Here is a 13,562-nt window from a genome sequence, read left to right as displayed (position 1 = left end):
ATTTGTTTTTAACAGAGGAGTTCTCCAGTAAGTGTTTATGGAGCACCACAGTGCACCTGCTTTTCTGACGGATTTGGGGGATACAAAGTCCCATAAAATATGGTTCCTGGCCTTATAATTCTCATCCAAGTGCAAGTGTTAGTCGCTCAGCCATATCTGACTGTTTGTGACCCCATGGACTGTAGCCTGCCAGGACCCTCTGTCCATGGGATTCTCCAGGCAAGAATACTGGAGTGGGTTGCCATTCCCTTTCTCCACGGGATCTTTCTGACCAAGGGATTGAACCTGGGTCTCCTGCATTGCAGGCAGATTCTTTACCATCTGAGCCACCAGGGAATAAGTTCTTTTTAAAAAATTCTTATTGAAGTGTAGTTGATTTACAATGTTAATTTTTGCTGTACAGCAAAATGGCTCAGTTATTCTTTTTCAGATTCTTTCCATTATGGTTTATCACAGGACATTGAATACAGTTCCCTGTGCCACAGTAGGGCCTTGTTGTTTATCCATTTTATATGTAATAGTTTGCATCTGCCGGTCCCAAACTCCCAATCCCAATCCTTCCCTCCACCTCTCCCCCTATCCCCTGGCAAACACAAGTCTGTTCTCTATAGCTGTCTGTTTCATTTCTGTAGATATGTTCATTTGTGTTGTATTTTCATTTTATTTTTTGGTTGCATGGTGCGGCATGCAAGATCTTAGTTCAACCAGGGATTGAACCCTTGCCCCCGTCAGTAGAAGCACAGAGTCTCAACCACTGGGCCACCAGAAAAGTCTCTAATTGTGTCGTATTTTAGATTCCACATATAGGTGATACCATATGGTATTTGTCTTTGTCTTTCTGACTTACTTCATTTAGCATGATAATCTCTAGATCCATTTTACAAGTTCTTTCAATCACTTTTATGAGTCAGTAGTTCTCACTGGGTAGCTGTGGTCCACAGGAACTTAGAAAAAGAAATCTAGCTCAACAACTGAAAACAGTATTTTTTTGGAAAAACTCGTTAGGCATGCTCTTTAGAGGAATCTACCTAGTGCTTGCCGGCTCTGTTTAAGTTCTCTCTTCATTATTGCAACAGTTTTTTTTACTGGGTTTTGCAAACTTTTAATTTTCTTTCCACCTGTTTGATACTAGTTGCTTTAAAAAAACCCTACTGAGATTCTACTTGTTTTAAAACTTCACATGGTTCCTTCCCTGCCATCCACAGCATCAGGTTCAGACTCCTTGCCGCTGGATTGTGAGGCAGCCGGTCTGGCCTGGATCTACTTTCTAGCCTCCTTTTAGTTCCTTTATTTCCCAGTGACCACTGAGCCAGGCATGCTGAACCGTGAGGTCCGTGTGTGAAACTGCTGTTTTGATGTATAAAGAGCGTCCTAATACCTGCAGTCTCACATGGTTCGGGTTCACACGTGCCCTTCCTGCACGGTCTTGTGCTTTCACACCTCTTTTCTGATGAGGACATCCTGACTTGCTTCATTTGACAGACTCCCACTCCCATTTAAGACCCCCGGCCAGTGTCCCCTTTCTGTGAGGCTCCCAGTGGAACCAGTGCCCCTTCCCCAAGGCTCTTGTGGCTCTCTCTTCTCACCAGGTGGCCGGGTGGCTTCTAAGAGATGTGGCTCTGTCTTGTCTGGCCTGGGAACACGCCGAGGACTGTCCTGCAGTCCCAGTACTCAGTGAATGTTGAAGGAATAACTGTTTCTTTCATGAACTAATATACAGGAATAAAAAGCCACTCATATTCATGTTTTTAAAATTCTGATGTCTTTTATTGGCACAAAAATTATTCAGATACAACATGGTGTCTAGACATGGCTACACTTTATACTTTGTGCATTTAAGATTTTTTTTGCTCCTACTTCCCAACATGTTCTAGACCTTCCCTCTCTCTGTCAGCACCTCCATGACAGCATTTCTGTATTCCAAGGCCTTGCTCCAAACGGAGGGCATTCAGACCTCACTGAAGACATCCCAGAACCAGGCCGGGAAGGCCAGTGTGGGCCTCCTACTGCACTGTGATCTCTGTGCGCCTGCCTAGCCGAGGCTGCCCGGCGACCTGAACAGATTCTCCTCTGAGTGGCTCGGGTCTTGGCTTGAAGTGTATATGTCGCAGCGCGGCGGGTGAGGCAGAAGACTGACCTTTCCCACCCATTTTGGCCCATCTTGCGAGGGTTGTTGCTGCGTCCACGGACCAGTGAGGTAATGAGATGGGCGAAGGCGATGAAGTCAGCTTCTCCGCGTCTTTACAATCCAGAGTCCTAATCCGTGTCCTCCATGACCTGAGGCTTTGTGACTGTGCTGAGTTTGCTGTGTCCATGTTGAGAGGAACGACTAGGCCATTCTCCTGTCAGCAAACACTTCTGAGTTCTTTTGTGAGTTAAGTCAAAACCCGTATTTCTAAAGTTAAAGATCTTCTGTTCCCCAAAATCAAGGGCTTGATTTCCGTAGTATTACTGTGTTTACTGTCCTGGGAACCAAATCAAGCCTTGTGTTTCCGACAATATATTCTTTAACAGCAGCTAGAAAGTTGGTTCAAACCAACTTATAATATACAGTAGTTCTTTTCATTTACATTTCAGAGCTGAACTTTCTGACCATGGTTTCAGTTTAGTGGAAGCAGATACCAAAGTACAAAAGCCTCAAGAGAAGTGCTGTGGGCACGTCTGTGCCTCCAGTTACCAGAAAGGACACCTAATGAGACAAGGAGAAAAGGAATATTTTAATAATCTGCGCTTCTTCAAAGCTTTATGCAGATATACTGAGAATGGAAAGAGCAAGGTCTGCCCACCCCCGGGACCCTCCCTGAGATCTCCCACAGCTAATTGTGCAGGACAGGCGTTATCGTTTCCAGCCCAGGCCAGACGCCTGCTGTGGTCCCGCAAGGACGCCTTTCTGTCACCCTCTCTCTCTAGTTTCTACCTTCAAGCATGCCTCAGGCGATTAATCAAAGCAGACCCCAGAGTGGTCCTTGAGGTTACAAACGTGGATGATAAATCTGTCTTTTCATCTCCTCTCTGTCACCCCTCTGGCTTCTTCTCCTTTGCCTTTCCTGTATCTCTGAATTGACAGCAAAACCCCCAAAAGAACACCCCCACTCCTCAAATAAGGGGGCCTCACCTATTCGTCTAAGTCAATTTAACATGTCATTTTAATTCACTTTGGTGTTTGCCTTCCAAATACACATCCATATGTCTCCATTTTCCCATTTTTGGAACAATGAGCATACCCAGTCAGTATAAACTTTAGAAGAGATTTGAGACACAGTTTCCCTATATGGATACCCAATTTCCCTGTATGGATAAGCCCCCATATCTTTTTCTGTGACTCTGGCTTTGAGGCACAGGGTAGGGGCCTGATTGCTTATTTGAACAGAGGTGCTCACCAGCCAATGTAGCACTGGCAGAGGTTTTCATGGGATGTCGCTTGTTTGATGAGCAGCTCGACTTGTGTTGGGACATCCAGGGTTTCGTCATGAGAGAAGTCCCGACCTAGGACACGAGGAGCAAAAACGTCCAGTGTGCACCAGGTACCATACCAGCCAGCTCCACAGTCCCCAGCCAGGCTCAACTGTCCACACAGCCTGAATCAGTTCCCCCTCGTACGTGAATATAAATGCTATATAATACTTGGATTTTTAAATTCACCTCCACATGACCCATAAACACCTAATATATACTAATAAACACACTCATATATACTCAGCTCTTGGTTTACAGAAGGTAAAGTCCTACAGTGGGCAGAGTGCAGGAGTAGCAAAGATCTGGCCAGTGGGCTTCTATTCCATAATCACCCCTGAGTCGGGCAAGTGGCCAAGAAGCCTCTTTCAATCCTACCAGCCTCTCCTTCCAGCCCCTTTGTCCTGCAGGGCTGCCTGCTTTCATCACACACTCATAGTCTCCCGCCTTACATGGGCGCTCAGCACTGCCTGGCCAGCTCCTCTGGCTATACGCCCTTCCATCTCCACCACAAAGTTCTCTCCTCTCCTTGAGCATCCAAACCTCCTCTGGCTCCTTACCCTCAGCAGGTGCCCTCATCTCCTCCTCTAGAGCCAACTGACTCACTAAGGGCAGAGTTCAGAGCCCTGATATGTTGGGCAATGTTCGAGGTGCCAGCTTTGTTCAACACGAGCTCCCCCTTCTTCCTTTCCATCACCCCGGAGAGTGGGCCCTCCTCCCATTTAAGGCCAAGTTCACTTGCACTGTGATCCACCGCCTCCTCTTTGTCAGGAGCCTTACAATACCGACCATCCTGCCTCTCACTCACGTCTGCACTGCCCCCCCGCCCGCCCATGTGCTCACTTTCTGTAAACACATTCCTCCTCCTGTTGAAGGAAACAGAGCCGTTCATCCAACTTCTCCCTCTTCAGCTATGTCCTTTCTCCTCCCCACAAAGCCAGACTTCCTGAGAGCTTTGAAACTTGTCTCTGTTCCTTCTCTCTCACTTCGCATTCTCTTCCACTGCATTATTATGGCTGCCAGGCTCATCAGAGCTCTCAGAAGGCCACCAGAGACCTAGAACCACCCTTGATCCCTCCCCACCCCTCATGGCCCATCATCAGTCCTTTGCATTTTCCTCCTAAACAGCTCTTGACTCCATCTCCATTGCCATCCTTGTCTAATCAACTGTCCAACTGGCATTGACTGTGGCAGCCGCTTCCTCCCCTCCAGCTCCTGCTTCCCCCACAGTCAGAGCAGGCAGGATCTCACAATGCAAACCTGCCCAGCTCCCCTCCATCCCCTTAAAACTCTTCAGTGGTTTCTCACTGCCCACAAGATACAGGGTAAAAACAGAAGGCCCTGTATGGTCTGGCCCTGGCCCTCTCAGAGTCCAAACACTTTGCATCGTGCTCCTCTCACCTTCTTGGGGGCAGTTTGGTCTGCCAGCCTTTCTGACCTTTTATTCTTGCCATCCTGCCTCCTACCACAGGGTCTTTGCACACGCTGTTTCCTTTACCTGGAAGAATCTGCCCTAATTAACTCCTCTAGCAAATTTTGGCTCCTAGGTAGTTTGCTGAGGGAAGCGTTTCTGGAACTCTTGGACTTAAATTCCCCTGTTACTGTCCTCACAGCCCTAGTCTCTCTTCCACTTACAACAGTATTCCTCTTTAGAGTCTAAGTCCCATGAAAGCAGGGAAGATGCCTGTTTTTAACCCACACTGTTTCTTCAACATCTAGCGCTTGCAGGTGCTCAACGAACCAATATCCCTTGATGATAGAGCTTACGTGCTGGGCCTCCCACGTCCCAATTCATCCTCACCGCCTTCCGAGTGAGGTGTTCTTGTCACTTTCTGGCCAGAGGAAGAGACACAGGCCTGTGGGGTCCCAGCAGTGGTGCTGGGCCTTTGGCCTCCCTGCCTCCACCCCCATGTCACACCACTTGGTCAGCATAACACATCTCCTGTTCAAAAGTACACGGTGTTCCCATCCAGGCTCCACATTCCGTAACAGCTATCTGAGCACAGGTGGGCAGTGAACCAAGTGGTCAGATTTGCTCTAATATTAAGCCATGATGATTAATTTTCTTGAATTTGGCTGACTTTGGACTCAATAGAACTTTACTGTTAAACTTCACTGTTAAAATGAGATTAATAACATTGCTTAAAGGAAGTTCATTGGTCATTAGAGAATCAGAGAGAATCCTTCACTGATGGCCTCAGAGACACTCCAGTTAGCAGCACAGAGTCACAGTTTAGGCACCAATAACCACTGGAAACTGAGCTGAACACCCACTCAAGGAGATTTTATGTTCCTTTTAAGTAAACACATATACACACTCACCAGTGAGCTTGTCTCGAACCCTGTTAATAATTTGAATTGCTTTCTTATTTAGGGCCTCTGGTTTCACCAAACCATCTCCGACTGGAATAAACAAAAGCAGAAATAATAGTAAGACTGGACCATCATAACAGGTTCAATGCACACCCCTGTTTTTCTCACATATTCACTTTTGTAAGTGTAGAGCAATTCTTCCTCTTTGTCTATCTTTGTCCTCAGAATATAATGAGAAATTCATGGGACCTTTGCTGCTCAAAGGCAGTTCTGTTGCTTCCTCTTACTGACCCTCCTCCTGGTGTTCACAGCTGCTCTTTTCTTAATGAGCTAGTCGCTGATGTAATTCCTCAGAGGCTGGACTTACTGAAAGAATGAATAGATTCTGGCACTGTGGTCCCCGTTTTCTTATGGGCTGGTTCCCCAAGTTCCACACCATCCAAAATTTCTAGGAGGAAACAAAAAAAAGCAGCAGAAAATTCAAACACCAAGAAGCCACTGTTCCAAGGTATTGGCTCCAATTCTTCACATACGATCTCTCTTTTAACACCTGCCCCACCTGTCTCAGAGGAGAAAGGAAATAGGAAGTGTTATGCTCTTTAGGAATTTAACATTTTTTAGGGAGTTCCTGGGTTGTCTAGAGGTTAGGACTCAGTGCTTTCACTGCTGTGCCTTGGGTTCAATCCCTAGTCAGGGAACTGAGATCCCGCAAACTACAGGGCACAGCTCCCCCACCCCCTCAAAGAAAGTTTTGAAATCTGCATGAATTTGCAAACACACAGCATTAATAAAATGTTCTGACATACAGAATAGGCTCATAGGTCAAAGATCTGGCCACAAAATTTGGTTGGTTGGACCCAAACTGGTCATAACATAAAGAAAACTAGCTTTCAAAGGATCACACATGTGACTGAAATGTTATTCCTTGGAGGAATTTATACATCAATTCTCAGGAGAAGTCCACAGGCTTTAGGCTCACCCTCTGCTGACTGTGGCCTTCAGGAGAGGTATCTAGAATCAGAACTCTGAAGCTATTTACACACGGCCCTGGGACACGACAGGTCTTCAAACCGAAGCTAGTGATGATAATACTTTAATTAATGAGTCCTTGGAACTTAACTTTTGAGGCACATACAAGCAACCAGGTCTACACCACTGGTGCCACCAGAACAAGCCGTCCTAACTCCCCTCGGTATATCACAGGCGGCACATGGGAGTCACCCAATAATGTATTAACAAGGCAGACCCTGAGAGTTATACCAGTGTCACATAATCTGGGTGAGACCAGTCATCTGCACAAGGCCCCCAGACACTGTGGGTGATTCAGGGATTCCCAAGTCCTATCACGGTGTCCAGGGTAGAGTCCAAGCTATTTGTGGATGACACGGATCCAGGATGCCCATTTCCTGGAGAAAACACTCGCTTCCTTTCTACCCATCCAGATTCCACTCATCCAGTAAGGCTCAGCTTCAATTCTACCACCCCACGGGCTCCCTTAACCCTCGCAGTTCAGAGTGATACCTCCTTTCTAAGGCCTACCACCCCCTGGTTCCCAATCAAACCACATGGCACCTGCCTGCACAGTGCAGTGAGCTGCTCTATTACTCCATATACACTCCGGGATTCTGTGCTTTGTCAGAGCATGCTCAGTATGTCACATTGTTTTCTTACCTCTGAATACCACTTGGCCTAGCTGGTAATTGGTTGCAAATGTTCCATAAGTATTTGGAGAGAATATTTAACTGTTTTACATCCCAGTGGTATTTCCTAAATATGACTATGTAGGATGTTGTTGAATGTGGGAGTCAAAGGGTTGGGTTAGGGGTAAGGGGCAAAGGAGAAGGGTAAACAAGTCAAACAGCTTGACTCTAAGACGTCTGAGAGCAGGGAATACACAGAGCCTGTTCTGGCTGAGAGGCGCATTATCTTCTTGTAACCCTGCTTTATGGACCACATTCCTGGGAACAGTGTTTCCTGTGGCTTCCTAGATGCTCAGGTAGCAGTGTGTGTATATTTCCGCTGCTTCCGTCTTCCCATTTCTGAGCTATTCCCAAAGCTTTAGAATTAAGGTAATGTAGCTAATAATTATCCCAGACACTATTAAAGGGCATGCTAAAGACTGACTAATATTCGGACATACTTAAAAAAAATTTTTTTTTAATTTACTTGACTCTGCTGGGTCTTAGTTGCAGCACATGGAATCTCTGACCTTAATTGTGGCATGTGGAATCTAATTCCTGGACCAGGGATTGAACCTAGGCCCCCTACATTGGGAGTGTGGAGTCTTACCCACTGGACCACCAGAGAAGTCCAATTCAGATGTACTTTTAATTGATTTATGTTTTGACATGTAGATTAAGATTGGATAGTGTGATCAAAATTTCTGAGCTTTAGGTACCCGCTTCTTCCTGAGAGTCATTAAATAAAAAATACATTAGATGCTTATTACTTAAGTCATGTCTTCTAAAGGCAGTGACAAGGCTTGCCCTATTCTAGAAATACCCTGGACAAAAAGGAGAGTCTGCAGCACTCACCTACTGACTGGCCAGCAGAGTAGGAATCTGTCCTCGTCCGTGATCGCTTGTTACCTTTGGTATTTGCTAGGGAAAGAAAGAAAAGGAGGATTAAAAAGCGCTTCAAACTTTGAAAAAACTTGGCTGATATACTTTCCCTTAATCATAAAAATATAATTTTCCCAAAAGCCATAACTAAGATAAAACCAAAAATGTAACACTCAGGAGTAAATGGGTGGATGTTCACAAGGCATCTGATCCTGAGGGGCATTTTATATGGCTGAGTGGGATTCAGATGATGTAAACTGGATAACAAGTGAGTGTGTGACAACTGCAGTAGAGAAGACGCCTCTGATTAGTAAACACCTTCTGAGGAGGTTGGAATAAAGAGTAGACTAAGACACTGTTGAGATAACACAACTGTTTGCAAATCCTGTAAAAATTCCATCTGCTATTCAACATGAAACCTAACAAAAGTCACTAGAATACTTATTTATTCTGAAAAATGCTTTAATCAAGATCTAAACTGATGACCAGAGTTTTCTTAGTTAATAAAAATACTTGAAATTGATTTCCAGCTACCACAGCGGTCCTGTGGAAGTGTGGTGTGGCAGCGGAGTACTGGGTCTTGGGCTCTGTGTGTGAAGAGGGGCAGGACTGTGAACTGGCCATGCCCATTGTGGGAGGGGGTGAACCCCAGCACCCGGGCTCTTGCTGAGACTCACTGTCCATCAGCCTCCAGTTCAGCAGGGGGTCATAGACGAAGGCTTCCAGCACGGCCATGACGCTGTCCTTGTGCTCCCGGAGCACCTCCATCACGGTGTGGCACGTGATCCTGTAGTTGCCATCAAGGCCCGTGACCTGCAGATGGGCCAGAGCAGCTCACCACGGAAGTCACCACGCTGGTCCCCGAAGGCCTTACCACCCAGCGTCACCTCAGAGGGTGTGTCACCCCACTCAGATAACATGGCCATCACTGAAGGGCCAGGCTGGGAATGCCTCAGAGCAAAGGGTCAGGACTGTCATTCATATGAAACAAGGTCTGGCGTAAAGGTTGGGTAAGACTTTTAAAGACTGATCATTTCTAACAGGATGGAAAATACCAGGAGGATATGACTACAGCATAAGCTGGGCATTTGTGGAGCTGGAGATCTAACAAGGAAGGAAGTCTGTCCTTGGAGAGGGGATAGAACTATACTGGTCCCACTTCAAAGCAGCTTGTTACCAACATCCACTCACCTCCATAGCATTGGTCAGCATTCTTGTTAGTCTAAATGGAATTTTCTCTGGGAATTTCTCTCTGGTCATAGCAACCTAAGGGTAATAAGGGAAAACTCAGGTCCACTGGTTAGACTGCCTTCCTCAGCTGGAGCCAGGTGCAGGTAAGTGGCTTTCCTTTGCATCACTGGCACTGATTTCAATTAGAGCATAGAAAGGAAACAGTGAGTCTAGTTTAGTGATGGGACTTATCTCTATAATTTAAGACAGCTAAAAATTTAAAAATAAAAAAGAGAAGGTGGGGGAGTGGGGAGGGAGAAAGAGAGAAAAAAGATAAGTGTGTTATCATGCCCAGGCCTTCAACCAGCATCTCCTTTTCTGAGTCCTGTAACAGCAAGAATCAAATAGCACATACTTCATCTGTTAGACTGATGTTCTATCACCTTGAGAGAAGAGTCAGGGGTAAGAGTACGACATTTGGGCTTTTAAGTTTGCCTAAATGGTTGGAGCAGGGTAGAGGGTGGTCCTCTGGGTTCTGGAACATATGCTCACCTCAAAGCAGTCCCCAAAGTCAATGTGCAGGATCTTTCCACTCAGCCGGTCCAGCATCAGGTTGGATGGGTGTCTGAGAAACAGGAGAGAACAGCTCGGATGAACAAATCCCCAAGTCTGTGAGACTGTAGGCCAGGGGTTGGTAATGACAGCACTCAGGCCAAAGCTAGCACTCCACCCCCAACTTTTACAAATAATTTTTATTGGAACACAGTCATGCTCATTTGTTCATGCATTGTTTTGGGCTGCTTTTGTGCTGCAGCAGCAGAGATGAGTACTTGTGATGGAGCCTGTAAGGCCAGTGAAGCCTAAGATATTTACTATTTGGCCCTTTACAGAAAAAGTTTGCTGACCCTTGCTCTAGGGCTCAAATGAGAATTGATCTGTGTGAATCACAAGTTGCCCCATGATACCAAGACAGTTTGTTTTCCCAAGGTCTTTGGTCACAGGATAAATGGTCACAGGTTCCTGGCAGCGCTGGGATCTCAGAGTGACAAGGCTCTTCGAGATGGGCTCTCATCTCCCTGAGTCCCTGAGCCCCTCCAGGCAGAATCATCTGGGTATTCTGGACAGGTGCTCTACTAAGTTTTTTAAAAACAGGAATTTATTATTTTTGTGGGATTAAATTTTTTCACTCTCAAATAATTGCATGGGAATGATCCCAGAAGAAAAATTGTAGACATCAGGATATTATTATTTTTTAAAATTTCTGAACATTGCTAAATGACTTTTGCAGTCAGTACATTTGGATGAAATTTAATATGTAGAAATATCAGAGGGATCTACTTTGGTTGGTTTTAATTATAGAAATAGGATTATTTGTCTTAGCATAGTGATGACTGATAAATGTTTATTGAATCAATAAAATCAACTGGATTTCATATGGTTTTTAATACATTAAACCAACCTATGGAGAAAGCACCCCTGAACTATGGTTTTTCTTCTCTTTAGTTTGACGTGTTGTTTTGATGGCATGGATAATAATAGGGGACTAAGGTTGATGCTGCAAAAACAGCTAAAGTACAAAATACAAATATTTATCAAACGGTCATAAAGCTCACTGGAAAACAAAATGAAATCATTCAAGAAAACTATATAATGGAGAAAGAAGATTCAAAGAAACAAATTCACTCACCTATCGCCCAGGCCCAAAATATACCCAACCATAGACATGACCGCTAAAGAGCGGGTATAATTGGTTCTTCGATCAAACCACACCTAGAACACAGAAGCACATGCGAACCGAGGCTCTGAAAACTAACTGGTTTTCAATACAAATTACATCCTAATCAGTTGTTTGCTTACAGTCCAACAATAACCAGTTAGGATGTATGAGGGAACAAAAATCATTCATAATTATAAAATTAATAAAATGCTCAGAATAAACTTAATTGGAAATGTGTAGAACTTAGATGACTAAGTAAATTAAACTTTGTTTAGAAATATAAAGACTACAGTAAATGAAAATATCCATTTAAAACAAAAAGAAAAAAAAAAGGAAAGAAAATATCCATTTAAGGCTATCCACTTAAGATTGAAAAGATGTAATATCCTTCCAGATTATTTAATACATTTAATGTAGTTTCAATAAAAGTTCATTGGCACTTTCTTGGGAATCTTGACAAAATGATCCTAAAATTTACCTGGAAAAAAATTACATGTAAATAACTAGTGAGAAAAGACTTGTATTAACAGTGGGATACTTGAGGATAAATAGGCAGAAAAGATCAGTGATACGGAAATTCTAGAAAGAAATTCAAGGGCATATAAGAATTTAGTATATAATAAAAGTTGACTCTGTTACAGGATGGATTATTTGGTAATACTGTGTGTGTGCTAAATCACTCCAGTAGTGTCCGACTCTTTTCGACCCCATGGACTATAGCCTGCCAGGCTCCTCTGTTTATGGGATTCTTCAGGCAAGAATACTAGAGAGGGTTGCCATGCCCTCCTCTAGGGGATCTTTCCAACACAGGGATCAAATACGTGTCTCTTACATCTCCTGCTTTGGCAGGCAGGTTCTTTACCACTAGCACCACCTGGGAAGCTCCTGGTAATACTGTCATGTTGGTTATCACCTTAAAAAAAGAAAATCTATACCCTAACTTTAAATTCCAACTTGGGTTAAGGATTTAAATGTAAAAACAAATCTTATAATTAGTACAAGAAAATCTTGAGGTGGAGAGAGCCTTTCTAAATATAAAGCCAAAGAAACTTTAAAGAAAGGATTAAAAAAAATCTATTAACTTCTAACATTTAAAAATGTACATCAAAACCAAAACAAAATAAAAACTTCAAACCTAGAAACATACTATTAACAAAACTGAAAAACCAGATCTATAGGAAATTAATAATATATATGAAAAAGATTTAACAGCCTTAATAAAATACTGTTGTAAGCAATGGTTGAAACATGAAACTAACTGCAGCTAGACTATGTGGCTCAGCCATTTGGTTTCTGCTCTAAAAGCTACCCATCACCTACAGCTAGTCATTACAGGACACACCCACCGGGCGCACAGGAGCAAACGAGCCTTTCTGACCAGAGGGGAGGCTGGCGGGGCAGGAGCACCATACCTCGGAGCTGGGGCTCTTCAGCCACAGCAGTTTGGCCAGGTCGTCCCCAGCTGTGTTGTTGACGGCGTGCTCAAACACCTCGACCTTCTGCATCAGAGTTAGGTGGTCATAGTCTGGAGCCATCTGCACCAAGACACAAGTCTGAGACGAGAAACTCATATCCGGGAAGAAACAAGGCTCTGAGGTCAGGCAGAGATGGGTTCTGATTTCACCACTGCCACCAAAAGGAGAAGGGGAATAAGGAGAAGCAGTGGCCACTCTAACCTGAGGACCACAGGAGGGCCCAGGGGACAAGGGCAAGCATCAGGCCTTGCCTCGGTACCAGCTTCAGTGTGAACGAGAGCACTGGGAGGTTCATAAACTTTCTCACTTTTCTCCCTCACACACCTACTGAACACCGCTTCCCTGCTTCCCCATTCAGCCAGTCAGCGCTCTGTGTACCATGTAAGGATCAGCAGATATATGTTGCTTGATGAGTCAAATACTGTCCAGTCTCATGGAGGGTGATGAAAACCTAATTGCTAGGCTTTAGGATTCTGTTATCTGCTTGAAGACTCATACCATCAATCCTTCGTCAATAGCTAATTCCCTTAAATAGATTTTTCAGTAATGGAACAAGGAAAACAGCTTTGTACCAATTCCTGAACTGACTTTTGAGCTTCACCCTCAAGACACTGAAGGGTTGGGTCTGGCAGCCTCATCACGTACCCGCAGCATGATGCGATGCTCAATGTTGAGAAGGATCTTCTTTTTCTCCCTGTAGTCCCGGATGAGGGCGTGCAGTGTGTCACAGTGGGGGACCCAGCCGATGAGGCCCGAGTTGGTTGATAATGGAATGACAGCGTATCTCTGGATGCTAAAGCCCACAGGAAAGCAGGGTCAGTGAACAGAAAACAGAGCAGACTTTTAAGCCACTCATGGCACATGCAAACTGGT

The 13,562-nt window shown here is 44.6% G+C and overlaps 1 protein-coding gene across 1 annotated transcript in view; it reads right to left on the bottom strand.

The window, feature by feature from the left end:
• Nucleotides 1–1,739: 1,739 nt before the first annotated feature.
• Nucleotides 1,740–13,562, bottom strand: part of MTOR (mechanistic target of rapamycin kinase) — a 123,707-nt gene continuing 111,884 nt past the window's right edge. The window contains exons 48-58 of the mRNA XM_002694043.7: nucleotides 13,335–13,482; nucleotides 12,627–12,749; nucleotides 11,185–11,267; nucleotides 10,050–10,122; nucleotides 9,519–9,593; nucleotides 9,005–9,140; nucleotides 8,301–8,366; nucleotides 6,134–6,214; nucleotides 5,776–5,856; nucleotides 3,381–3,486; nucleotides 1,740–2,689 (exon numbers count right to left, since the gene is read on the bottom strand). Coding sequence (XP_002694089.2) covers nucleotides 2,674–2,689; nucleotides 3,381–3,486; nucleotides 5,776–5,856; nucleotides 6,134–6,214; nucleotides 8,301–8,366; nucleotides 9,005–9,140; nucleotides 9,519–9,593; nucleotides 10,050–10,122; nucleotides 11,185–11,267; nucleotides 12,627–12,749; nucleotides 13,335–13,482 — 988 coding nt within the window. The 3' untranslated portion in view covers nucleotides 1,740–2,673. The remainder of the gene's footprint in view (nucleotides 2,690–3,380; nucleotides 3,487–5,775; nucleotides 5,857–6,133; nucleotides 6,215–8,300; nucleotides 8,367–9,004; nucleotides 9,141–9,518; nucleotides 9,594–10,049; nucleotides 10,123–11,184; nucleotides 11,268–12,626; nucleotides 12,750–13,334; nucleotides 13,483–13,562) is intronic.

This window comes from Bos taurus, chromosome 16 (genome assembly GCF_002263795.3).
Source record: "Bos taurus isolate L1 Dominette 01449 registration number 42190680 breed Hereford chromosome 16, ARS-UCD2.0, whole genome shotgun sequence".
NCBI classification, from domain to species: Eukaryota; Metazoa; Chordata; class Mammalia; order Artiodactyla; family Bovidae; genus Bos; species Bos taurus.
Note: the sequence above shows the minus strand (reverse complement) of the source record. Positions and strands in the feature narration are given on the sequence as shown.